Source organism: Sinocyclocheilus anshuiensis, unplaced genomic scaffold (genome assembly GCF_001515605.1).
Source record: "Sinocyclocheilus anshuiensis isolate Anshui unplaced genomic scaffold, SAMN03320099.WGS_v1.1 scaffold183, whole genome shotgun sequence".
Lineage (NCBI taxonomy): Eukaryota > Metazoa > Chordata > Actinopteri > Cypriniformes > Cyprinidae > Sinocyclocheilus > Sinocyclocheilus anshuiensis.
This window is the reverse complement of record NW_015548309.1, coordinates 3261317-3288378: the sequence shown is the minus strand read 5'-3', so window position 1 is coordinate 3288378 and position 27062 is coordinate 3261317. Positions and strand designations below refer to the sequence as shown.

General features: G+C 36.8%; 2 protein-coding genes across 2 annotated transcripts; one reads left to right on the top strand and one right to left on the bottom strand.

Annotated features, from left to right (window-relative positions):
• Positions 1-2428: 2428 nt before the first annotated feature.
• LOC107656365 (small subunit processome component 20 homolog) lies at positions 2429-24684 on the top strand. Its single transcript, XM_016444175.1, has 55 exons — positions 2429-2553; positions 2598-2751; positions 2850-2984; positions 3068-3145; positions 3219-3388; positions 3485-3619; positions 4325-4413; positions 4522-4627; positions 4721-4871; positions 5147-5209; positions 5288-5446; positions 5533-5609; positions 5753-5832; positions 5912-6185; positions 6266-6445; positions 6583-6673; positions 6766-6851; positions 7427-7552; positions 7666-7832; positions 8148-8356; positions 8571-8714; positions 8940-9019; positions 9423-9655; positions 9741-9885; positions 10061-10148; positions 10910-11053; positions 11140-11193; positions 11283-11435; positions 11545-11700; positions 11799-11939; positions 12639-12776; positions 12865-13004; positions 13098-13186; positions 13270-13562; positions 14132-14271; positions 14509-14665; positions 15361-15459; positions 15539-15706; positions 15782-15948; positions 16066-16207; positions 17726-17842; positions 17968-18138; positions 18225-18353; positions 19435-19545; positions 19639-19718; positions 19806-19875; positions 20482-20664; positions 20747-20878; positions 20960-21089; positions 21186-21373; positions 21459-21530; positions 22456-22719; positions 22882-23008; positions 24016-24161; positions 24343-24684. Exons 1-55 carry the CDS (start codon positions 2519-2521, stop codon positions 24496-24498), a joined length of 7512 nt encoding a protein of 2503 aa, XP_016299661.1. The 5' UTR covers positions 2429-2518; the 3' UTR covers positions 24499-24684.
• A 34-nt stretch (positions 24685-24718) lies between these two features.
• On the bottom strand, positions 24719-26587 carry LOC107656366 (ADP-ribosylation factor-like protein 1). Its single transcript, XM_016444176.1, has 6 exons — positions 26469-26587; positions 25973-26110; positions 25811-25892; positions 25615-25726; positions 25271-25449; positions 24719-25187 (listed from the first exon to the last, which is right to left on the bottom strand). The coding sequence occupies exons 1-6, from the start codon at positions 26470-26472 to the stop codon at positions 25157-25159; spliced, it is 546 nt and encodes a 181-aa protein (XP_016299662.1). The 5' UTR covers positions 26473-26587; the 3' UTR covers positions 24719-25156.
• Between the last annotated feature and the right edge of the window lie 475 nt (positions 26588-27062).

The window sequence follows — 27062 nt, the reverse complement described above, 5'->3', positions numbered from 1 at the left end:
CCAAGCCCCCATCTCATAAATCAGAAAACACGTACCGCGTAAGTTTACGGTGAAACGCATGCTGGAAACTGCTGCTCATGCATCTGACAAACATTACGATGTTTTATTTCATATACATAGCGAAACGAAATGCGCTTTACGTATTACACATCTGTAATTTCAATTTTAAAATGTTTAGTTTATAAAGTTGAATATGCACGTCGTTTAATGCAAATAAGTTTCCAGATATAATGTCTTTTGATGCATCAATACTTTACGTTTATTTTCCAGTTTGTGACGTTTTCTGAGAGGCTCGCAAAAGTAAACATTGATGTCATTCATCGCATTGACAGGACTGGAAGTTATACAGAGGTATTAATCTTGTTTATATCAGATAACATAACTATTTAATAGCAACATTATAGTAGCTAATGTGTATGTGGTAAATTCTGCTGCTTATTTTCTCAGGAGGTAGAAACCTATTTTTATGAAGCCCTAATAAAATGGAAAGACCTGAATTTGACAGATCACTTCAGTAAGTAACATGTTCTATGACCGTTTAATGTGGCAGTATGTACTGTATATTATGAGGAAATTGTACATACTGTTGATTTATTATATAATATGACCTGTACATCTTGTATGTTGTCAGGGTTGTTATTAATCAACTATAAAAATTCAAAAACTAAAAAAAATTCATTACTGGAAATAAAATATAAAAAAGTAGGCTTTTTATTTCAGTTAGTTGAAAACATTTCTAATTTCTAAATAACTAAAACTGAAATAATAATGATTTTAAAAACTATATAGACATTTACTAAACAATTACTACAATAAAAATAGAAAATATTAAAAACATTCTAATTATGAATAAAAACTCTAATAGTATCCCAATGCTACTAAAATAACAGGTTTCTCTCTTGTATATGTTGTAGTGACATTAAAGTGATTTGGTTTAGATTATTAATCCAATCGTCTGTTCTTACAGAGAAGATCTTTCAAGAGGTGTTAAGCAAGAGTCAGTCTTTCAACATGCTGGTGTTTCACCAAAACGCTGTTGTGGAGAGTCTGAAGACCCACCTGTCAGTGAAGAACAGCATGGCTTACCAACCTCTTCTAGAGTGAGTTCCTCTCAGTTTTTTTTTTTCTTTTAATTAACAGGCGGATGATATTATGTTAACCTGACTATTACTTTCAGTCTTGTAGTTCAGCTTGCTCGCGACCTCCAGATGGACTTTTACCCTCACTTCTGCGACTTCTTCATCATCGTCACGTCTATACTGGAAACACAAGACACTGAGGTGTTGGAATGGGCCTTCACGTGTCTGTCATACCTGTACAAATACCTGTGGAGGATGATGGTGAAGGATATTGACAAGATATACAGGTGAGAAGTACCAGATATCATTAGTTCAGTAGTAATAAACCCTAGTAGATTATATTCTAGTTTAAAAACTGTTCTGTTAGATCTTTGAAACTCAAAAGGAAATGGAAACTTGTTTCCGCCATTAAATAAAAATAGAAAAATTGTGGCTTTTTAATCTCACAATTTCTAGGTTATATCTCACAATTCTCAGAATTGCAAATCTATTTTTCACAGTTGCAAATTATAAACTCGTAATTGTGAGTTTATAGCTTGCTATTTTGGCTTTTTTTTTCTTCTCAAAATTGAGTTTTTATATCTCACAAGTCTGACTTTTTTCTCAGAACTCTGTTTACATATTGCAATTCTGACATTTTTTCTCAGAATTGACTGAGAATTTACAATTCTGTTTTTATTGTTTCCACCACAGAATAAAAATGTTTTTTTAAGTATTTTTGATATCTCAATTTTTCTTGCACTTTCTGAGTTTATATCTCGCAATTCTGAGTTCATATCTTACAATTATGACTTTTTCCCTCACGTTTGCAAGAAAAAAGTCAGAATTGTGAGATAAAGAGTCAAAATTACGCAAATAAGCTTTCATAAAAAGTATGTTCGCATCTCATTCATAATTTGTAGAATTATAATGTATAATTTCTCACTCTTTTGCTTTTCTAAACCAGTCTTTACAGTAAACTTTTGGCGCACAAGAAGGAACACATCCGCAACTTTGCTGCCGAGAGCTTCTCTTTTTTGATGAGAAAGGTGAGTCTTTAACATCCGAGATTATTTTCATCATGTCTTCTGTGTTGTTGCTGAAGCCAACGCGTCTCTCATGTCCCACAGGTGTCCGATTATGATGCTCTCTTCACACTTATGTTCTCCAACCTGTCTGAGAACCCTCAGAAGGCCAGAGGAGCAGGTCAGCTGATCTTCGAGATGTGTCGAGGAGTCTGTAACATGTTCCACTCCTGTGCCACTAAGGTGAGATCACATCGCAGAAAACCAAACATCACACAATGAACATTTGGCGAGTCAGTGTTTAACAGAACTGTCGTTATCAGGCTCTTCCAGTGGTGTTGAAGAAACTTGGCCCAGCAGCCGTTCAGGACGTTGATTTACCTTGGGATTCAATAAAAGAAGCTCTGGATCACATGGCTGAGTCTTCAGCCAACTATGTTGAAAAAGAACACCTGCTGGTCCTGTGGGACATATATATAGTTAGATTTTAATTATATTTATTCATTTATTGTGGTTTGCAGGGCTCTCTGAAAGAAGTTCTTGGAAAGTTAGAGACGAGCAATGCCACTCAGGCTAATGAGCACCTGGAGAGGATTCTGTACATCTACCATACGCTTGTGGAGCATCACAAAGGAGCAAAAATCACAAAACCACAGTCTGTTTGTGAGGTGCGTATGTGTGTGTCTGTAGCACTCAAAGATTGTGGTGTTCTTGAGTGCTGTTGCACCTCTTGATATGTTTTTTCCCTTTTTTTTTTTATATTTAGACACTTCTTCAGTTAGTTCAGGCACCAGGACTGTCCTACTCCTGCCACAGGCTGCTTTTACAGGTGGTCTCGGCTGTGTTAATGGGAGAGAATCTGTCGTTACCTGCCAGCAGCATCCATGAACTGGTGAAAAAGGTTTGTTTAATGTGCACCAACACAAATGTTTTTCCAATCTGATTTCCTGTTGACCTCATTTCCTCTTTGGTCCCTATATGCAGGTCTTTAATAGCGGAATGGACCGAGACCTCATATTGTCATTTACCAAAGAGATGTTTGACATGAAACAGTTTGAGCAGGTCAGTATAAGCAGGACTTGCGGTCTTCAAGAGCAACTTCCAACTCTTTTAATGCTCCTGTGTGTTTCTCCAGTTGTTCTTGCCCAGTTTACTGCAGTATCTGGAGCAGCTCTTCTGCATGGAGGACTACGTAAACCGGCAGCTGGTTCTGGAGCTGCTGGTTGGTCTGATTGTGTCCAAAGCTCCGCCCCCCACTGACGGCTCCATGGCTTTTGAGAAGTACCCATTGGTCTTCACTGTCAGGTAAGAGCTGGGAAAAGCTACTTAATAAAAAAAATACTTTGAATTGAAATATTTCATAGATGAATACACACGTAAAAATTCCAAATTCTGTTTTAGGTCAACTGGACCTGAAAGAGACCAGTCGGTCTCCGTTCCCCAGCAGATTCTTTCTCTCATAGTCATCCCTGCCGATCAACCGCTCTCTGACCTTTCCCACCCCTGGGCTGCACTGGTGCTGCTCCCACATGTCAGGTAAAGACTTAATTACCCACAATTCTCTGTGTGTTATAGGGATAGTTCACTCTAAAATTAAAATTCTTTCATCATTTACTCACCCTCAAGTTGTTCCAAACAGTTGACAGTAGCCATTCACTTCCATAGTATGGAAAAATAGTATGAAAATCAATGGCTACCGGCAGCTGTTCGGTTACTAACATTCTTCAAAATATCTTCTTCTGTGTTCAAGAGAAGAGAGAAACTCGTACAGGTTTGGAACAACTTGAGTGTGAGTAAATGATGACAGAATTTTCATTTTTGGGTGATGTATTTTTTAATGTAATCTTCTTTTGCATCCTCAGCTGATCAGTACTTTTATATATTCCCACTTTTATGATATTTTATCATGCAAATGTGATTTTATAGTAACATTCAAATTACTTTTGCAAGTCACATTTATTTTATAGTGCTTTATACAATACTGATTGTTTCAAAGCAGTTTCACAGATTCATTTTTAGTTCAAACAGTCTGAATGATGCAAAGTACATTAGTAAAGAAGCAAACAAAGAGAACAGTCTCAAGTTAGTTAGTGTTCATTCATTTTGTGTAAATAGTAGTGTGCAGCTAAGTATTTTCTTGCAGACAGAAATGTTGAGATCTATTATTTATGGTCTTTTAATAGTCTTTTTGTGTACAGTTTGATATTTGTTTAAATGTGCAGCAATTAAAATGTTTTGCAGGCCATTAGAAGCATCAAGTGTTATACCAGCCGTCACTGCACTACTGAACAGATTACTGCAGGAGGTGTGCAGTGAAACTCTGGGGAGAGGTCAGTTAAGCGTGCATGTGATTGATAGCCTCAAGTACTTATGTGTTCAATTTTTTTTAAATTTTGTGTGGTGTAGTTTGTTCCTAATATGTCCTGCTGTCTCCTCAGGAGGGCTGTTTGTAGCCCGACAGGCTCTGAGCACCCTGCTCAGCTTCAAGGAGACGGCAGCGGTACAGTCACTTCTGCCTGCAGAGTTGGTTAGAAACATCCTAGAGTACGTGCTTCAATGTTTGCATCTGAACATTCTAGTAAAATGGATCTTGCTTGTTAAATTAAGAAAGAAATTTTTTGCTTGCATTCAATACAGGAAACTCCCTACGGATCTTTCAGCACTGCTGTTAGGAGATCTGTACTACACCAGACTGGCACTCAACGGCTGCTCAGCTCAGCTGTCCCATGATTCTCTGCTGGAATTGTACCAGATTCTACATTCCAATCTTTCTTCCAACATTTCCAAGGTGAGGTTTAGCCCAGTGAGGGTTGTTGTTGTTAAAGGCACCGGGTATACTTCACTTGCGGAACGCGGACGGCTGAAGTATACTTTGCACTTAAGTGGGAATAACAGGGTTCTGACAGTCCTGGAAAACCTGGAAATATGATTTCAGGCTTGGAAAAGTGATATATAAAGTGTGTGTGTATATATATATATATATAATTATTTTTTTTTCTCTGTGAACCCTGATGTTATGAAAATACAGATTTTAAAGGTTCAATTCATTTTTATCCTCCACAGATTCGTTTGCTGACCCTCAGAATTATGTCAAACTTTGAGGCTGATCTTCCTAAACCAACAGAGGTAACATTTATGAGATTTACCAACAGCAGTGGCTGTGAAAAGCACATGCACATATTTATTAACTCATGTCTTTTTCAGGGAGAGGAGAGCTCAAATGCGCAGACGGTGTTCGCCGTGTGTCTGCAGGCGGAGCAGGTCCCGGCCACAGTGCAGGACTACAGGGAGAAACTACTACATCTTCGTAAACTCCGTCATGACCTGGTGCAGCCCTGTCTGCCCAAGGGTCCTTTCCATGAGGTAGCTAATGCCTTTTACTCCATGTCAAATTTTGAATTATTTTTGCAAACCATTGTTACAGATATTTTTTTTGTTTTTTTTTATAGGTTCCTCTTCGTTATCTTATTGCAATGCTGTTTGTCAATTTCCGACCTCTCTGGGATGCAGTTATTGATCTGTTGGTGTAAGTGTCATGCTAATGGCCATGTCCTGTTTTATTTTTGATCTTCTGCCTTTAAATCCTCATATCCTCACCCTGTATCTCCAACAATATTCTCTCTTTCTCTATTATTTATGTCTTTGTTTAATTTGCTTTCATCTGCTCAGGACCCACACTAAAGAAATGGACAACAAGTCATTCTGGAAGGTCTATTATGAACACCTGGAGATGGTTGCTGGTCTAGCTGGTGAGTTTTCATTGAGCTGTTGACCTGTTACATTTTCCCCCAGCCTTCAATTTAAAGATGCTTGAATCTTTATTCTCAGAGGAAGAGCTTCAGGCAGATGAGAAAGATGATGAGGAGGGAGGTGGTGAACAACATCAAGCAGCAAAGCAGCTTCGAGGTTCGGGGACCAATGTGATCGAAAGCGGGGATGTGGGAGTGTTGTTTCTGGAACAGCTGGACCAGGTGCTGAATCCCACTCAGCGGACCGATTTCACAAACTTCCGCAACCTGCTTTGGCGAGCAATGGCCCAGTTTCCTGACAGAGTGGAGCCTCGCAGTCGAGAGCTCAGCCCATTACTGCTGCGCTTCATCAGGTGTATATGAGATTTGTGTCAACAACCTATTTGTCTTTTTTAGAAAGTTCTCCATAACAGTCTTTTCTCTGCCTTCACAGTAATGAGTTCTACCCAGCTGACCTGCAGGTGGCTCCAACACAGGACCTCATGAAGAAGAGCATCTCTTCATCAGAGCAGGAAATGAGTGAAGAGGTAGATGCTGACATGCAAGAAGATGAAGAGAAGGAGGAAGATTCCAAACAACCCAAGAAGAAGATCCCAAGAAAAGCAGCAGCCAAGTAAGAGATGATCCTATCTTCTAACATCCATCTTTGTCTTCTAGTTACATACTCACACAAACTAGATGTGCATGTCTAATATACTAGAATGACAAGCATTCATTTGTTCTCATAAACATGCATTAATTTTTTTACAGGCAGCTCATTGCTCACTTGAAGGTCTTCTCCAAATTCACTAACCCGAAAGCTTTATTTATGGAGGCAAAACTAAGTGAACTGTATACCCAGGTATGGTTTCCCATCTTTCTATGAAAGCTCATTTTGTTCATCAAAACTCGGTGAATGGCCAGCTGAGACTAATTCTTTCTGTAAACCCATAGCTTCTGTGCCATAAAGACCAACAAGTCCAGAAAATAGCACTGGACTGTTTGATGACATACAGAGACCCAAACATTCTCCCTTACAAGTAAGTCTTCTAACACAAAGCACCAAAATACACTGTCCCTTCTCTTCCTGCTTTCCACATTAGATTTTTTTTCTGTAATAACTCTATTATACACTAACTAGGTCAGTTTATGAATAGAATGCTTTATATCCAGAGCAGCGACTGATGGTATCTTCCAACAGACATCTTTGGTTACCTTACTAACTTTCACTGCTGAGATACCGGAATGTACCAATTGCCTCAGGAAGTCTTTTAGTCTATTATGATATTCATTTCACGTCTCTGGGTTACTTTGAGCCAGTTTTGTCATTTGGTGCATGGAAAAAAATACCTAGAGGCAACCCTCACTGACCTAATTTTAAGCCAGATTTCAGAGCTTTTCTGCAACCTCAAACTTGCTGTGGGGATGCTTTAAACAATTTTTAAGCATTTTCCAGTTGTGTAGGCATTTGTTTTATTATTTATATTTGGGGGTTTATTAATATGATGGCTTAAAGCAGTACTGTGAAATAATTTTTAAACATTGCTGCAGTGGCTGTGTTCCCCAGGGCTTTGTTATAGGTCCATAATAATTGTTGATTTGTCATTGTTTACAGAGAGAATCTGGAGAGACTTCTGGATGACAAGCATTTTAAAGATGAGATTGTCCATTTCAACATCTCAGAGGAAGGGGCCGTGGTACTTCCGTCACACAGACCCCAACTTATTCCCACGCTTATGAGGTGTGTGTTTAGATGCGCAATGCATATTAATGATATCTTTGCACCCCTGCTGTTTCTTCTCTGAATGTGAATGTTATGTGTCTGCAATTAGTAGTTTTTAATTATTCTTGCAGGATACTATATGGGCGGATGTGCCCTAGGGTTGGTAATAGGTTTCAGGGTAAGGCAAACACAGCTTCACGCTCCTCCATAGTGCTTCGCTTCCTGGCAGGCTGTCAGCCAGAGGAGATGGGCATGTTTATAGATCTGCTGCTGGAGCCTGTTTGTCATCATGCTGAAGGTACCAGCTTGAATTTAAGCTTATTAAAATGATTACATCCTAATATACCCCTTAAATACACCTATTTGCAGTTCATTTGATATTAGAAATAATATACTATTTGGACCATTTATGAATGTTATTCAATAATGAGGACCATCTTCACAATATTTAGGATATTTATAAATTAACTTATTTTTTATTGAAACAAGCTAAACCAACAGACTTTATTTTACTCATTTTACTTTTTCAAAAAAGAACAGATAGATAAAAAGCAAGCACTGATTTGAAGATGCATCAACTTACAACAGAAAATGCATAATTTGTTGCTTGCAGGGGCATGTCTGGCTGCGGTAGAGCGAGCTGTAGCCGAGGCGAACCTGTCTGCTGTTCTCCCTGTGGGTCGCCAGCACAGCCTTCTCAACACTATAGAAATGCTCATTCATAAAATGGGCCATCTCATCCACATGTACTTGCCCAAAGTTCTGCAGATACTGCTGTGCATGACGGCCTCAGTGTCATTTATACTGGATCACAGAGAACAGGTAAGCTGAATGCAGAAAACCATCCTCATTAATCCTTTAACTTTATATGCAAACTGAAATATTGTACGTAATTGTGAAATATTCCTGGAGTTCCTCTTCAGAGTCAGCGATTAGAGGGCCACATTATCAGATTTTAGACTTTTTTTTTTATTGTGTGGTGGTTGGATCTGTTTTTGGGGGTGCTGATCTCAAGAGCTTACTGTTGTTCCTTTAGCTCAAGCCTGGTTGCATCAATCCTCTGAAGAACTTGCGGCGTCTGGGGATTCTGCGCATACAAGACTTCTTTGATGGATTTGAGTCTTACAACTTCACTGCAGATGAGCTGGACGCTGTGTTTCAAGCCGTGGTGTGGCCTAAGGTGTGTGTATAAGAGAGAAAATGACTGGATAACTTCAGTAGCTTTAACAAGCCAGTTAAAATAAGAAAAAGTATGGCTCATTGTAAGTTAAAGTAAGTTGTACTCTTTCAAAAGAGTCTTGGAAACTTGTGTGATTTATTTTTTACCATCAGTATTTGACAATTTTGAGATTATGAATATTTAAATGAGGACTGGAGTCAGTAACCCATCTGTTTTGTTCTTTAGGTGTGTCTTCTGTCTACTGAAAGCCCGTATGCACCAACGCCCCTCCTGAAAGTCATCCGTGTGTGGATCCAAAATCCTAGGTGAGCTCATTAACCACAGGTTTGTGGACTTGACACAGTGGTACCCTAAAGAAATCATTTCTAGTTTTTAATAATATTTTCTTTAGAGCTGCTTTATAGCTGGATAGAATTCGTTCTTTAATTGTTGAACTTTGTAACATCTGCCACTGAACCGAATCGAATCAACACAAAACTGACTTAACCTGAATAATGTGAATCGTCTTGAAAGTGAAGTCAGTTTATAAATTAAAAAATATTTACACTTCCTGTTTATTTTTAAGCTGCTTTGTAACATTCTGTATTTTATAAAGCGTTATATAATTAAATGTAATGATTCCATTGTTATCATATCTTATTGCTGATTTGAAATGTTATAGCAATGGAGTCTTATAATAATATAAATGTTGTCTTTTCTCCTTGTCAGATATTTCCCTTTGCTTGCTAAGCAGAGACCAGGCCACCCTGAGTGTGACGTCCTGCACAATGTGTTTGCTCTGTTATCCTCCAAAAACGTGTCTGCCATCACGACGGCCGTGGTGATGGATATAGCCGAGAGCTTGCTGACCACTCCAGACTATGAACCCAAGGAGAATGAATCAGAGCTGATTGTGAACAACTGTGTGATCCCCGAACCCAATCAGGACTGTGACGTGTCAGGTAGACATCAGGGGTGTTGATGATTATGCTGAAAGACCCACTATATTTTGTGTATTTGACATCTCTGTTTCTCTTCTTCGGGTAGATTCTTTGACTATCGGCTGCCGTCTGCTCCTTCCTCACATCCCAGCACTGCTGCAGTACCTCAGCGGAGTCGTGCGTAACTCTGAACGCCTCAAGAAGAAGCAATTCAGAGCTCAAGTCAGCAAAGAGCTCAACATCCTCTCAAAGTATGTCCATATAAATCTGTTTATTCGCACAGACTTCTTAAACAGCCGTTCACACCAATAACTATAATCATAAAGGTTTAATAATCATTCTTTTTTTGAAGAAAAGAAGTCCACATCATGTGAAGTAAACTTTTAAAGTAAAATGATTGATTTAATGGTTTTCATTCTGTTCCAGGATCAGTAGATTTGTGGCTGAAAAAGAACAGAGTTCAACACTCATTGGTTTGCTTCTGCCTTACCTTCACAAACCCAAATCTGCTCAGGTACACTCCTCGTGCCAAATAAATAATTCCAAACTTTTAACCGGTATCATACATTATTAATAGTTTTTTTTTACGTTTTTGAAAGAAGTCTCTTATGTTCACAGAGGCTGCATTTATTTGATCAAAAATACAGTAAAAATCATATTCTGAAATATTATTGCAATTTACAATAACTGTTTTCTAGTTGAAAATAAAAATGCAATTAATTACTGTGATGGCAAAAGCTGAATTTTCAGCATCATTACTCCAGTCTTCAGTGTCACATGATCCTTCAGAAATCATCCTGATTGGCTGCTCAGGAAACATTTCTTCTTATTATCAATGTTTACAACAGTTCTATTGCTTAATATTTTTTTGTGGAAACTGATACACCATTCAAAAGTTGGTAAATAAGATAAAATGATAAAAAAGAAGAAATTAGTACTTATTAATGAATCTAAAGTAAGTAAGGACATTTATAAAGATTTACATTTCAAATAAATGCTTTTGAATTTTCTATTTATTAAAGAAGTCTGAAAATCATTTGCTTTCACAGGCATAAATTACATTTTAAAATATATCCAAATGAAAAAGTTATTTTAAATTAATACATAATAATATTTCACAATATTACAGTTTTTACTGTATTTTTGATCAAATAAATGCAGCCTTGGTGAGCAAAAACATAACAAAAAATCTTTTACCAGTGTATGTTATTATATTACTGTATTATTATTATTATTATGTTCATATTAGGAACATTTTCTCATTTTTTCTTTCAGGAAACAGAGCTGGACATCCTGGGTACGGTGAAGAACCTGTTGAGACAGTGTTCAGAGCCCAGCGTGTTCCTCAAACCTCTCAGCAAGCTTTTCTCCATCATCCACAACAGACTTTCCCGTCAGGCGCTGTGTGAAGCGTTTCAGGTCAGTTTCTGCATCTCTAGCCACTTTAGCACCACTTTAAGTCCTTTCCAAACACTTCCTGACTGCCTGAATATATCTCTCTGCAGACTCTGTCAGACATGGACGGTGAACTGAAGTACATCACAGATGTTGTGATTCAGGTGAGGGTTCATTGAGGCAATCAGAAACCGATTTAGTTTTATTTCTCCCAATCATGTTCATATTTGACCACCTCTTGTTTCGTCTCCAGCTCAACGTGTTTGATAGCCGCCATCTGGACGAGATTCACTTTGACGTGCGTCTTGTGGCGTTCCAGAAGGTCACCAAGCACATTAAAGAGATGAGCACTCTGGATATGAGATACCTGACTGCTATCATGCACAACTGTTTCCATTCCCTAGAGGTGAACGTTCTTGTGATGTTACTGTTACCCTCTAAATATCTTTTTGTGTATCATTTTGTTTCTTGACCTGCATGAAGTTTTGAATGCCTTTGGTGTGTTTCCGAGACAGATCGGTGACATGTCTCTGGCAGACAGCGCCACCATGTGTTTGTCAGCTGTAATAACGCAGCTCTGTGAAGTCGGATGCCCAGAGGCAGAATACAAGGAGATTGTGCAGTACACGATACTGGATGCAATACGAAAGGGTTTGAAGAGCAAGACTGAGGTGAAAACCAGTGATATGTTAGCTTACATTTAGTGCATCAACGCTGTGTGACCATTTCACGTGCATTTCACACATTTATGCCTTTTCATTTTCCGCAGAGTGTACGAAATGATTACACTACGGTTCTGGCCTGCCTGGTGAAAACTTTCCCAAACCGATCCGAGTTTCATGATCTGGTGCAGCTGACGGACTATAATGATCCCGAGTCAGATTTCTTTGAGCATATGAAGCACATACAGGTAAAAAAGAGAAAAAGTGTTTTTCATTAAAAAAACAAAACAAAACAAAAAACACATTAAACTATATTATAAGTAATTATATATATATATATATATATATAAACAAATATGAAACATGCAGTATATATATATATATATAAATTAATATTATATGTTAATTTATATATTAACATATACATAAACATAAATAAATGTGTATATACATATTATAGTATATATATATATATATATATACATGTAACATTATATATATATATATATATATATATATATATATATATATAAACAAATATGAAACATGCAGTATATATATATATATATAAATTAATATTATATGTTAATTTATATATTAACATATACATAAACATAAATAAATGTGTATATACATATTATATAGTATATATATATATATATATACATGTATATATTTCTATATTAGTAATTGAAAAGTAATTAAAATACTAATAAATGAAAATAATACATTAAACTTCTATTTATACATGTTATTTATAAATATATAACTTATATATATTGATAAATGTTAATAAAACAAATACATGAAACTTAATGTTTTTTTTTATTTTTTATTTTTTAATTACTTTTTAATTGCTGTTATATAACCAGTGCCCTTATTTGACCCTTATTTGACATTGTCCCATCTCAAAACACAGAAAATGGAGAAGTCTGTTTGTTTTTCAGGTTTACAGAAGGGGTCGAGCGCTCAGGAAGTTCGCCAGGCAGCTGACGGAGGGCAAGATTGTGATGTCATCACGCTCCATGCAGAATTACATCATGCCCTACGCCATGATCGCTCTAGTTGACGAAAAACTGCTGAAGGTTGTTACCGAGTCAGGTTATATTTTCAGCCGTTCCAATTATTGTCAGTTGACTGTGCTTTAAACAAATACATTCTCTGTTCTCCCAGTATGAACCCATGACAACAGCCGCCGTAGAAGTTATTGGTGCCGTGTGCAGACGCTTGACCTGGTCCAAGTACTTATTCTACCTCAAACACTTCGTCCATGTTTTACAAACCGGAATAGCTGAGCAGAAACTGGCTGTCAGGTACACTTCCTGTGCATTTGTGTTTTTTTTCTGTGATGTTTTTCTCATTGTTATGACATTTAATGATTTTCCTGACTCTTTTCATTGGCGTAGCTTGTTGCTGACCGTTCTTGATGCGTTCCACTTTGACCATGAGACTCTCAGTAAAGAAATCGAGGCGGGCAAGAACAAGAAGACGGATGGTAAGAGTGTCACAATAGCCACATTAAACGTCCTGTTCACCCACATGGAACTTAACATGACCAACATCATCTATTTGCTTCAGAGCCCAGTGTTGTGGACGAGGCAGCGGAAACCATGGACACGGATGAGAGTGATGCTGAAGATGCCATGGAAACCAATGAGGCTGGAGCAGCCGTTTCCACAGCAACGGATGCTGAGACGGAAGGCCCTGCCAAACCAAAAGAAGGCAAAAAGAGCCAGACGAAGAAAGTTCCCCCTGTCGTCAGCAGTGGTCTTCCGCAGAGTAAACGGGATCTAGAGACGCTCATTTCCACCATTCATCACACGGTCACTCAGAGCGTCCTGCCCAAACTTCACAAGTGCCTCACAGCAAAGGTCTGAGCTCATATATCATACTTAAAGACTGAAAGCTCTTAGTGGACTGTATTGCTGTCTAAAGTTTACAACGGATGTAACTAGCAATTGAAGACTCACAGTTGATTACATCAGGGTTTGGTGTTAGCTTGTTCTGTAATGAATCAATAGCCCAAAAAATAGATGGCACAGACAAGATTTGTGTGTTATACAGGGTTTTTGTGGGTCTTATAGAGTCTTAATTCACCCTTCCACAAATGAAATCAGAGCAGAGCAGAAAGACTTAAATTCATGATGCCATGGCATTAAATGTTGCATGCATTGCTAAGAAAGTATTTTTGTCTTGTTTTCCAATACAAATATGTGAACATCCTTAAATCAGTATATATTTACTTGAGATGCAAAATGAAGTAAAGAAGTCACTTTCTGAAATATTTATTGAAATTAAGGGATTGAGTGAGTAAAACAATTACAAAAATAGAATATGAAAACTTGTTTTCCCTTTGAATTGAGTAGATTTTTCTGAGCTCATTGGCAGATATTTGTTCTTGATTTAATCATCAACTAATTATTGATGTTTGTTTCTGCAGGTTAAACGAGATGACGAGCACAAGATGGTGAAGTCTAAGGAGGTGAAAGATGAAGAAGTGGCCAGAGTGCCTATTGCATTCGCTATGATTCAGCTCATGAAGTCTCTGCCAAAGGATGTGATGGAAGCCAACTTGCCAGGGTATGTTTACTCTATCATTACCCATTTTCTAAATGGGTAATGATAGTGTCTGTTAGTGTCTGTTAGAGTGTGCGAGAGATTGATCATCAGTTGCGCTGCAAATATTCCATCATTTCTTTAATTTTGAGTGCGCATCACTGCAAAAATTTGGTAAACGATGCAACATTTTCAGTTAATGCAACCTCTGATCAGAACACAAAGTTATTCTCAGTTTGGTGTTTATATATATATATGCAGCATCTTCCTGAAAGTGTGCGTTCACCTGAGGAGCCGTTTCCAGGAGATCCGTGATGTGGCTCGAAACACTTTGGTGAAGATCATAGAGACGCTTGGGCATCAATATCTTCATTATCTGCTCAGCGAGTTGCAGGCAGTCTTAGTGAAGGGGTATCAGGTAAAATATTGTATTTATTAGCGCATGTATCATGCATGTACTGTACATAGCAATGTATAATGCAAGAACAGAGTATTTCCCAAATGATAAGTGTCACTGACGAATATGGTTGAGGAGAAAATGTAAAATTCTAGTGCAAAACACATGTGCCAAGACATTAGTAATGTAATCTTTGGATATGTGATGTTGTTTTCAGACAGTTTGGAAATATATTTATATAAATATCTACCACTTGTATATTGTGTATCAAAACGAAAAAAAACAAAAAAAAAACTTAAAGACTTAAATTTAAAGTAACAAATAATATATTCCTCTAACACTTTAAATGCACTTCAGTGTGCATATTTTAATAATTTTCTAAAATGTTTTAAAAATATTCTTCAAGATAAAACTTTATACTTTTATAAATGTATTATATTTCATCTTAAACTTTGATATATTTTTGATTAACTAAACCTGGATCTCACCATTAATATAACATATATTAATATAGCATAATTGTATTATAGTATTTTAAAATTATTATATTTACATTTTTTTTTAATTGAAGTTCTATTGTTGTTACTCGATTTTGCATGAATGAACATGTCATAAAAAGGTCAAAATATCTATTTAAAAATACTATAAAGCTTTTTGTTATAGCTTTTGCTCTTATAGTTATGCTATAATAACCCGTGTATAATTTGTCCTTTCAGGTCCATGTTTTGACCTTCACCGTCTACCATTTGCTCACTGTCCTAAAACCATCCTTGAATGGTGGGGATCTCGACCCATGCATGGACATGCTCATCGCGGTAAACGGCACTTACATTTTCGATAATATTTTCAAACAATCATGCCTTTTTATCCACTAACTCGCCGCACCCTTCCTAGATCTTCAACAACGAGTTGTTTGGGGCCGTAGCTGAGGAGAAGGACATCAAAGGAATCGTTTCCAAAGTGATGGAGGCCCGTCACAGCAAGAGCTCCGACTCGTACGAGCTTCTCGGCCAGTTCTGCAGTCAGGAGCGCGTCATTCACCTCATCCTGCCACTCAAAGAGGTGAATAACCAAAGCGCTGCATCTACAAGAGGCTCACGATTTCTCAAGAGACTAATCTGGTCTTCCTCTTTCTAGATGCTTGAAAACACGGCCAGTCTGAAGGTGTCGAGGCGAGTGCATGCTGTGCTCAGGAGGATTGTGGCGGGACTTTTGCTCAATCAGAGCATGAGCCCTCAGTCCATCCTACTGCTCAGCCATGGACTAGTTAGTGAGAGTCTGCCGCTCATTACTAGCAAAAACAAGTACGTCTCACACACACACACACACACACACACACACACACACACATACTCAGAGATGCATTAGAATTGGTTTAATCAGATCTAATTTGAACAATTTCACATCCCATATTCACCCAGAGAGAAGCAACGTCCACCTCCAGATCCTCGCCTGCCTCCACCAAGCTGTTTACTGCTGCCGGCCACTCCTAAGAGAGGAGGCGCGAAAGCCGCCATCAGCAGCAGAACAAACATGCACATCCTGGTGGAAACGGGGCTCAGTGTAAGAAAATTGTTTTTTGATGGACCTCTGGGAGAATGTATGAGGTTCAGTCTCAAGCAGAAATCGCACTTCAACAGCATTTAGGCAATTGTACATCAATCTGTATTAAATAGTTCGCTAAATAGCAAGCAGCCAATTTAGATCGTGCTTCGAAAGACATCTCTTATGCTCATTAAGGCTGCATTTTTTTGGTAAAAAATGCCATATTGTGAAATATTATTACAATTTACTTACTGAAACTGTTTTCTATTTTGATATATTTTAAAATGTAATGTATTCCTGTGATGCAAAGCTGAATTTTGGGCATCAATACTCCAGTCTTCAGTGTCACATGATCCTTCAGAAATCATTCTAATATGCTGATTTGCTGCTTATTATCAATGCTGAAAACAGCTGAAAACAGTTGAAAACATTTTTCAGGATTCTTTAATGAATAGAAAGTAGAAAATGGGGGTAAGCAGATAAACATCAAATTTTCATTTTTGGGTGAACTATCCCTTTAATTAGAGGCTGCTGGGTAATTGTGTTTATGTTTCACTGTGTTTATGTGTACATGTCTTTCATCATGAGGTGTTTCAAAGTCACAATGTTAAGAGTTTGTGCGGTAAAGTGTGAAAATATACAAACGCACACTTCTGAATAGTCATTTAGCTGGAAAAATACATTATAATAATATGTTATGCATTGCACCAGATGAAATGTTATATTACAGTGATATAGAAATAAAATACAGTAAGAACAGTGATATTGTAAAATATTATTGCAATTTCAAAGAACTGTTTTCTATTTGAATATATTGTAAATTGTAATTTATTCCTGTGATCAAATCAGTATTTTCAGCATCATTACTCCAGTCTTCAGTGTCACATGATCCTTCAGAAATCATTCTAATATGCTGATTTGCTGCTTATTATCAATGCTGAAAACAGCTGAAAACAGTTGAAAACATTTTTCAGGATTCTTTAATGAATAGAAAGTAGAAAAGAACAGTATTTCTTTGAAATAGAAATCTTTTGCAACATTTCAAGTCTTTACTGTCACTTTTGATTAATTTAATGCATCCTTGCTCAATAAAAGTATTAATTTCTTTTCTCATTTTTCTTACACACTTTGAAAACAACTTAAAGGGATAGTTCACCCAAAAATGAAAATTTGATGTTTATCTGCTTACCCCCAGGGCATCCAAGATGTAGGTGACTTTGTTTCTTCAGTAGAACACAAAAGAAGATTTTTAACTCAAACCGTTGCAGTCTGTCAGTCATATAATGGCAGTCAATGGGCTCCACGGCTTTGAGAGTAAAAAAAACATACACCGACAAAACCAAATTAAACCCTGCGGCTCGTCGTGAAAAATCTTCGTTTGTGTTCTACTGAAGAAACAAAGTCACCTACATCTTGGATGCCCTGGGGGTAAGCAGATAAACATCAAATTTTCATTTTTGGGTGAACTATCCCTTTAATATTTCTCAAATATTTTGTTGCGATATCGCTTTAAGCACCAAAATGTCTCTTCCACAGTTGCTTCACTGTAGTCTGAAGGGTTCAAAGATAAACTCATCTGTCCTGTCAGTAAAGGAGATGCTGGATCCTTTCGTATCTCTCCTTCTGGACTGTCTTAACTCCATGCATGTAAAGGTCTGTCCTGCCTGTCTTTTGATTCATGTGTTTTATTGTTCATAATCGCAAACGTTTTCCTGCTCTGCTGTTCCTTTATATACCTGTGATTGCATGAGTACAGCAAGATGTCTTGTGCACATCAGGTGATTACCGAGGCTCTGCAGGCCTTCATCTGGATCCTGAAGTTTCCTCTGCCGGCGTTGGAACAGAATTACGACCAGCTGACCAAGCAGCTCTTTGTTCTGCTGAAGGACTACGCTAAAGCTGGAGCCGGCCGTGGCGAGAACTTCCACCTGGTTCAGAACTGCTTTAAGGTGCGAGAGACCCTCACCACTATTCTCATGTTCTCATTTTGAAGTCTAAATGTGAATAATCCAGCATGACATGTTCTGTTTAATAGGCCATAACTGTTTTGGTGAAGAGCATGACAAAACCTGTAACACAAACACAGCTGCAAGTGCTTCTGGGATATGCTGAGGAGGACATTTATGATAACTCGCGGCAAGCCACCGCGTTTGGCCTCCTGAGGGTAAGTTAACCTACTCATCATGACAGACTTCATCAGATGAGACATATTCTAACGCTGGTGGGATTCCCATGGTCAAGGAAAGCCTGGAAATATAAAAAAACATACATTTCCATAGTGAATGCACATTTTACTAGTTATGCCCAGTGTTGTTATCGTTAGCTAAAATCATAAAAAATATCTTACTTGAAATAAAATAAACATTAATTGAAATAAAATATAAAAGCACTTAAGATCATTATTTCAGCTAGTTGCCAATCTAACTGAAACTAAAACCATAAAAGCATGTCTATTTCTAGAAATAAACTTTAACTGAGATAAAATATGAAACAAAACTTAAACATTTTTTAAGTGAAAAATTTAAGGGGGTCTGAATACTTTCCGTACCCACTGTAACTAAAACAAAATTATTAAAATAAATGATTTTATTATAAAAATGATATATTGTAAAATTATTAAAAACTATATAGACATATAAAAAAAATCTCAAACATGGCAAAAACACAACTAAATTACTAAAACTAATTAAAATTTAAATAAAATAAAAAAACTGAAAACAAAAATAAAAACTAATTTAAAATACGAATAAAAACTGTAATATCATCTCAATTATATTTAAATAACAATTTTACCCATTTTTGTTTCATTTTTATTTGGTTAAAGTTGAAGTACTAAAATAACGACAACTAAATAAACTAAACTAAAAAAATACCATTTAATAAAAACTACATAGACATACTTTAAAAACAAACTAGTAAAAATGACAAAAACACAACAAAATTACTAAAACTTTAGCCGAAAATAAATGAAATCTGTGAAAATATACAAATAAAATTAGAATTCAAAATAATAAAGTGTAATAGTCTATCAGTGATACTAAAATAACACTGGTAATGCTCTTCTAGTAGTATTTCATTGGCTAGATACTGCTTTTGCTGTAGAGTAAAATTTGTGAGTTCTTTTTTTCAACGAGTCAGACCGATGATTCATTAGTGAATCAGTGTGAATCAAAAAGGTTTTTAGAAATGCTCCTGCAGTAATCATGGAAACAGCATGGCAATGAATGGGTTTGTTTGACTTGCAGGCGATCCTCTCCAGGAAACTGGTGGTGCCAGAGATGGAGGATGTTATGAAAAAAGTGGCCAAGTTTGCCATCGACGGGTCAAATGAACAGGTCCGCATGCGCTGCAGACAGGTCAGTCGGGATATTGCAGTCTTCATCGTCATCCAGGTTTATGCTTGTCAGAACTATCGTCAGACTAATGTCTGTCCTCTGCTGTGACCGCAGATCTATCTGAAGTACCTGATGGACTATCCTCTGGGCAAGAAACTCAGGAAACATTTTGACTTCATAGTGTCTCAGCTTACGTAAGTTTAGAGCAACTGATTACTAACAGGCAGATGTGAATTGTTTCCTTCATGTCAGGCAAATTAAAATATTTGTTTTCTTTTCAGTTATGAGTATGACACTGGGAGACAGTCTGCCCTGGAGTTGATGGCTTTCATTTTCCAGAAATTTCCTCAGGTACTGTAACAAAAACAGTCCGAAATGGTCGTGCAATTCTAATATTAACATTGTTGAGAGAAACCTCTACATTACCGTTGAGATACTATTGTAGTTTTTATTATTTTATATTTTACGTTTAATTTTTATTTAAAGTTGAGTTTTTTTAATATGTATGAATATTTATATTCATTTTTATTTATTTATTATTTTTTTTTAGTACATGCCAACTAGACAGGTTTTTTTTATTTTTTATTTTATTTAAGTTAAAATGTATTTTATTTCAAGCAACAATAATGTTTTTTAATGTTTTATAATGACCCTGAACATTTCATACATTAATGCACATTCCTTATTGTGCAGAGCAAGTTATTTTGAATTACTTTTTCAATCAATCAGTTTATATCATAAATTCCACATTATTGTTCAATAAAAAATCCTTGCTCCATTCTGTGATGATTTAGTGAATTCCTGTTGGATAAATTAACCTCCCATTATACTTTTTTTCCTGAATATCCTGTTTGACTTGGAAATGCTTTACATTATGAAAGTAAACTTGCAAAAGATTATTCTGTACTTGGTGTTTGTGATACTGTAAGGTAATTGTTATGTGTTCTTTGTTCACAGGCTCTCTTGCACGAGCACTGCGGTTTGTTTTTTGTGCCTTTGTCGTTGGCTATGTTAAACGACGATTCTGCAACCTGTAAGAAAATGGTGGCTCTGGCCATCAAGTCTCTGCTGAATCAGCTGGATTTACAGCATCAAAATTCCATGTTTAACCTGGTTAACACCTGGCTTACTGGCGAGAAGGTGAGTAGGAAAACTAAAAGGTGAAAAGGTTCTGCTGAAATGTGTTTTGGTCTTAACGGTTTGCGTCTTTGGGCTTTTGTAGCCGGCTCTGCGGCGACTCGGAGCTCAGGTTTGTGGGCTGTTTGTGGAAGTTGAAGGGGAAAAGTTCAACCGGAGACTGGACGTCCTAATACCTCTCATTGAGAAAGAGATCCACACTTCCAACTTTGAGGACGTGAGTGCAGAGTTTTACAGTATGTGGATGCATTTCTTTGAGTCTCTTTGCATTGATAATGACAATGATATGATTGATCAGATTGAGGAAGAGGAGGATGAGAAGGCTGCAGACAGACTGCTGTTCTGTTACCTCACACTCATAGTCAAACTCGTCAAAGACTGTGGCTTTCTGGAGCTCCACAAACCTGCAGACCTGCTTAACATCTGGAGTATGAACACATACAGATAAATGAACATGGATAAAGTCAGTGTTAATAAGCGTGCACTTAGGAACCTGAGATGCATCATGTGCTCTCTCTCTCCAGGTCATATTGATTCCCATCTACGTTATCCTCATTGTTGGGTCTGGCTGACGGCCTCTCAGATCTTTGGTTTGCTGTTTGCTTCTCATAAACCAGAGGAGCTCTTGGCCTTATGGAGCTCTCAGGAGAACATGAGTAAAACCACACAGCCTGTGGCCAGCGCTTTTCTCACTGATGACCTGCATCAGAAGGCAAGAGCCCCGAGAACCTGCACTTCAAACGCTCATTTCTTGAAGACAGACTGAATTAATTAATGCTTTGTTTCTAAACTGTTAGATGAGAGAGCTGGTCCTGTCCTTCTGTTACCAACTGCAGTCCAAGTTCTTGGATATTTCTGCTGGAGAGCAGGTATGAAATAATGAAAAAAGAAAAAAAAAAGTATGTTTGTTGTGTTTTAATTATATTTATGTAATAATATATGTTGAATAATAATATATAATAATTTAACTAAACATTATGTAATTATTTTTAATAAAAAAAAATAAAATCAGAAAATGTTGATGTTAGTGAATTACAAATTTTTAGCTGTTTTTTCTTATTTTAATTTGTTTTCTAGATTTTCTGGGGAGCTTTTAATATTTAATCATATTAATTATATTAATATATTATTTACTTATTTAAATGAAATTATATTTCAATTATTTCATCAAATTATAAAATTTACATGAAATTATATTTGTTTTCATTTTCCTATTTTATTTATTTATGTATTTATTAATTTAATAAAACAAATTTTTTTTTACATTTTTGTTACCAAAAACCCTACATGGACGAAAGAGTTATAATAAACAAACAAACATAGTTTCGGGAAAAAATTTACAAAAAAACTGCATTTTTTACAAATTGTTGATGCACAGTATATCTCAATATACCTTTATAACCTGTATTGATTAAACCTTTTGTTTTCCTATTTTATTAATTTTTCTATGGGTTTTTTAAAAGTTTTGTTATAAAATGTGTAAACGCCTGGTTTTAAATTAATAATTTTTTAAATTGTAAAAAACATTTGAACTTTATTAAAATAAATTTCGCAATTGTCAGGTTTCATTTTACTTTTCTTGCCAAGTTAATAGTATGTTAGATCTTGTGACTAAAAACATGGGATTTGTTCCTCTTACTCTTAATAAAATGATCTGGATTATCTGGCTTTGGATTGGCTGGCTCATCTTCAAAGGGCGGGGTTTTGGTGGGAGAGCATATGATTTGTAGTTAACTGTTCAAAGCAACTTCACTGGTGATGTGATGGCGCTGTTGTTATGTGTTCCTTGATCAGGTGGTGAAGAACTTACTTTACGTGGCCAAGGTGATCTACCTCATCTCACCAGAGTCTGATACCGTGAATCCAGCTGAAGAACAGGAGGGTGAGGAGAAAGAATCAACCGATAACATGGAGGAGAATGAAGAAGAGGAAGATAAGAAGCAGAAGCTTGAGGATGAACAGAATGAGAACAAGCCTCCGTCTCTCCTCTGGGTGATGAAGAAGCTTTCATTACTGGCCAAAAGAGAAGCAGCAGACACACCGAAAGTGCCTTTGAAGGTGGGCGTTAAATCGGTCTTTCTGTTTAGACTTGATATCTCAGAATGATACAGATGGATCGCTGGAAGGAACGTCCCCTGATTTGAGGGATGTGAGTTAAGCAACTGTTTGCAAAGGTAAACAAGTTTCTCTGTTACTGTTTTCTTTTCTTTTTTTCTCCAGAGAACTTGTGTTTTTAAGTTCTTGGGAGCCATAGCTGTGGATCTCGGAAAAGATCGACTTGGGCCGTATCTGACCACTATCATCGCTCCTCTCTACAGAGAGCTGGACAGCACATATGCAGACCAAGGTCAGTCCACACCGTCCTGACAGTAGAAACAGAAAAACCCAAGTGGAACGAAGAGTTTTTTTCATCAAAAAAAAAAAAAAAAACACAATTGGGAAAAAAATGAAAACAAGAAACAATGACTAAAATATATTTGTTAAAAAAAAAACATTTAAGTTGTTGATGCACAGCATATTTCAGGATAACTTTATAACTTGTATTGATTTAATCTTTAACCCTATAAAGTCTGCTGTATCAAATTTGATATGCAAAACTTATAAAACCTTTGATATCAAAACTTGAAAAACCTGCCGATCACAATCTACTACAGGCCTTCTGTCATTTGATTGATAGTTTATACTTGCCAGCACTCAAAAGGCCTTTTGGCGTAATTGTAGAAACATCCACCTTCAGGTCATATAGGACACGTGTCTTTTTGTTGTGAAATCTTTACTGATTTTTCTGAAGTAAACATATGAACAACTTTTATAATGTTAGTAGAATTTCAAGATGACCATTTACTGGACTAAAACAACTTGGGTTTATTTGATTATACAGCATTTTTTTTTAGAAAAATCATTTAAAACTACAGATCCTTAATCTATGCATTTAAATATAATCTAAGACACACTATAGCTCTAAGCTATAATAAAGATCTCACTGAATAACATTACAAATCAAAATTTTATCTTACATTTTTCCCAAGTATCAGCGACTGCACCAAATTGCATATTTTTGATCATATTGCACCTAAATAAAATAAAATCGAGGTGTTTTTTTCTCACTACATCACACACACTGAGCCATAAAAGCCTGATGAATCAAACATGATACTCAACCAAAAAGACACATGCAAACTTTTTATAAATATGAAAAGAAAATCGATTAGATTAGATTTTCCTGACTTATTTCATGCGTTTTTTTCAATTAGAATTTCACAACTAAATGTATAGTGTTACTACCTCAACCATTGACTATGTGGCTGAAACCGACATTTCACTGATCTTTCGATTCTTTTGGTCTTGTTTCAGACCCCACACTGAAGAATCTGGCTCAGGAGTTGATCGAGTTGTTGAAGAAGCTGGTCGGTCTGGAGCGATTCTCTCTGGCTTTTGCCGCAGTGCAGAAAGAAGCCTCTCAGAGACGAACTTCACGCAAAAAAGCCAAGGCCATGCAGGTAAGATGCTCAGATCAAAACTGAAGTGTGTGATCTGTTCCTCTTCTAGTATTTAGAGACAACTATAATAAGCAATTTGTTTCATTTCCAAGTTACACATCTTTATAACAGAAGTAAAAATGACTAATTATATTAGTAATTTCTTAAAACATGCATTCTATCTTTTTTTTTCCTTTGACAGGCTGTTGTAAATCCTGACATTGCTGCCAGAAAGAAGGTAAAGAAGCAGTTAAAGAAAAACGAGGCCAAAAAGCGGAAAATCTTGTTTGTGCGCACAGGACATAAAGCAAAGAAACACAAAGGCACATCACTGAAACACTTGGCTATAATCAGCTAATCCATTTGCTGCTGTTTAATGTTTTTTTTTGCTAACTAATACATAGCCAAATGTATACAGCACAGCTGAGAGGGTCTGTGCGTCGGCCGGAGAGCAAGTGTTTCTTAACCTGTTCTCGGTGGTGAGAGGACTGATATTCTGCAACACTGTATGGATTTTTGCAACTTGTGCAGTGTTTTTAAATAATAAAAAAAAACATGCAAAAACAGCCCAGCCATTGTTTGATGTTATGCATGATTCAATACGCGTTGACTGCATATTTATTTCACAGCCATAACGCAGGAGTGCACGCCCCTGTACTTGTGCAAATATAAATATGCCATTACAAATTCAAAGCATACAAATGACAGTTAGTCATAAATATCTACCCACATAATATCAAACTGAGCTGCAATGATTATTCCGAATTGGGCTAAATGTCAAAAGCAATCACCTCTGAAATTACAAATGTAGTGGATACGGTTTACCAAAAACACAAGCATCAGTGGGGGGGGGAGTTCAATCATGGAGAGTCCGTTCAATACCGCTCAACGTTTCTGTACTAAATGGGAAAAGAGGACGGCCTTCACACAATAGGAAGAATGCAGTCATTGGTCCAAAGGACACCCAATAAGAAGTCTCTGAAGTTCCTATTTACAAGATGTTCCTGCGAGTGCGTTTACTGCCGGCTCTTCAGTGACTCGACCAACCTGAAATGTGGCGGAACAGGGAGGTATTAGTAAATACAATGCAAAGTATTTGTAGTTACATTCTCAAAAAGTTAAACTCTCACCATTCCATTGCCTCATCCAGGCCTGTGCCTTTAGTAGCAGACGTCTTGAAGATCTGCCACTTCCTATCTTTGAGCGCAGGTAAACCGAGGGAGTTCGCCACTTCGGTAGGCGTCATGGCTTGTTCCATGTCCTGCTTGTTTGCAAACACCACCAGAATGGCTTTCTTCAGCTCCTCCTCCTGAAAGACAAGACAGATGACTTCACCCTTTAAAATAAAGGTTCTTTATTGGCATCTTTTATTCCATGAAGAGCCTTTAACATCCAAAAAAAAAGGTACATGCAAGGTACTTGAAACGCAGCAATACAATAGAAAGTTATGTAACAGAAACCACATCTGACCAACCTCCAACATGGCCACCAGCTCAGATTTGGAGATGCCCATCCGATCACGGTCACTGCTGTCCACGACGTAAATCACTGCGTCTGTGTTGGAGTAATAACATCGCCAGTACGGCCTGTGGAGGAGGAAGATAAGATTTTTAGCTTGGTTTCTTTCTTTCTTAATCCGTATAATACAAAGCAAAATGAAAACATCTTGCCTGATACTCGTCTGTCCACCGAGGTCCCACACTTGGAACTTTAAGTTCTTGTATGTCACAGTTTCCACATTAAAACCAATTGCTGAGTTTGAAAAATAGAAAATTAGTTAACGCTGCGTCTCATGTATAAAGTTGTTTACATAAATCATCATAAACACGTACTAGGAATCGTGGTGACCACTTCTCCCACTTGAAGTCTGTACAATATGGTGGTTTTTCCAGCTCCATCCAAACCTAAAATGAGGATTCTCATTTCTCTGGTGCCAAACAGGCCTGAGAAGAGGCTGGAAAAGAAGCCCCCTGACAAAAGATAAGAATTGTATAAAAATGACAGAACAAATTAGAAAAGAAAAACATTAGCTAATGCAATTTTACATCAGAATCATACTAAATGCAAATCATATATTGAAAATGCACTCAAACACATTCAAATAAAACGCTATAATCATAATGAAATAAGTTTAAAATGTTTTAAAATTGAGCTTTTCAATAAGTTAGTTTGTAATCTGCTATGCTAACAGACTAGCATCACCAGGCGAACCACTGCGTGAACAAACTTCACTTTGTAAGCACACAGAAAAGCGTTCGTATTAATTACATTTTAAAATGAGCTGTCCCTTATATCCAACAAAATGTATTTGAATTCACGCAGACCTACCCATTGTGGATGAAATACTTTAGTAGCGCTGTCTTCGGATGGCAGATCCGTGGAAACACTTCCGTGCTCGAGCTACTGAATGACGTGTCAAACATACACGTGAAAGAGTCGTTTGCCTGTCGATCCACCGTGCGCACATTCGACACTCAACTAATCGAATCAGCTGCTGCCTGTTTAAAAATATCTTGAAATCACTTTTATCATCAAATAATGGATTGTAAAAGTTCATGTAAAATAAATAGTTTTCAATATATAAATATATTATCTAAATATTTAGTATTTATTATTATATATTTTTTTACACACACTGACACACACACACACACACATGTCTGGTCAGCTATCCTTGTGGGGACTCTCCTTAGGCATAATGGTTCCCTTTCATGGGAACTTCGCTGAAAAAACTGCGGCTATAACCAAAGATTCAAAGCAGAAAAAAAGCTGATTTAAATTATTTTGCATTATGCATTGCAGTAAAACAAATCATCTATTTTGTTTAGTAGAAATCTTTTATATACAATATTCGAATTTGCAATATATTTTCAATTTTCTCTCTCTCTCTCTCTCTCTCTCTCTCTCTCTCGCGCGCTTGCA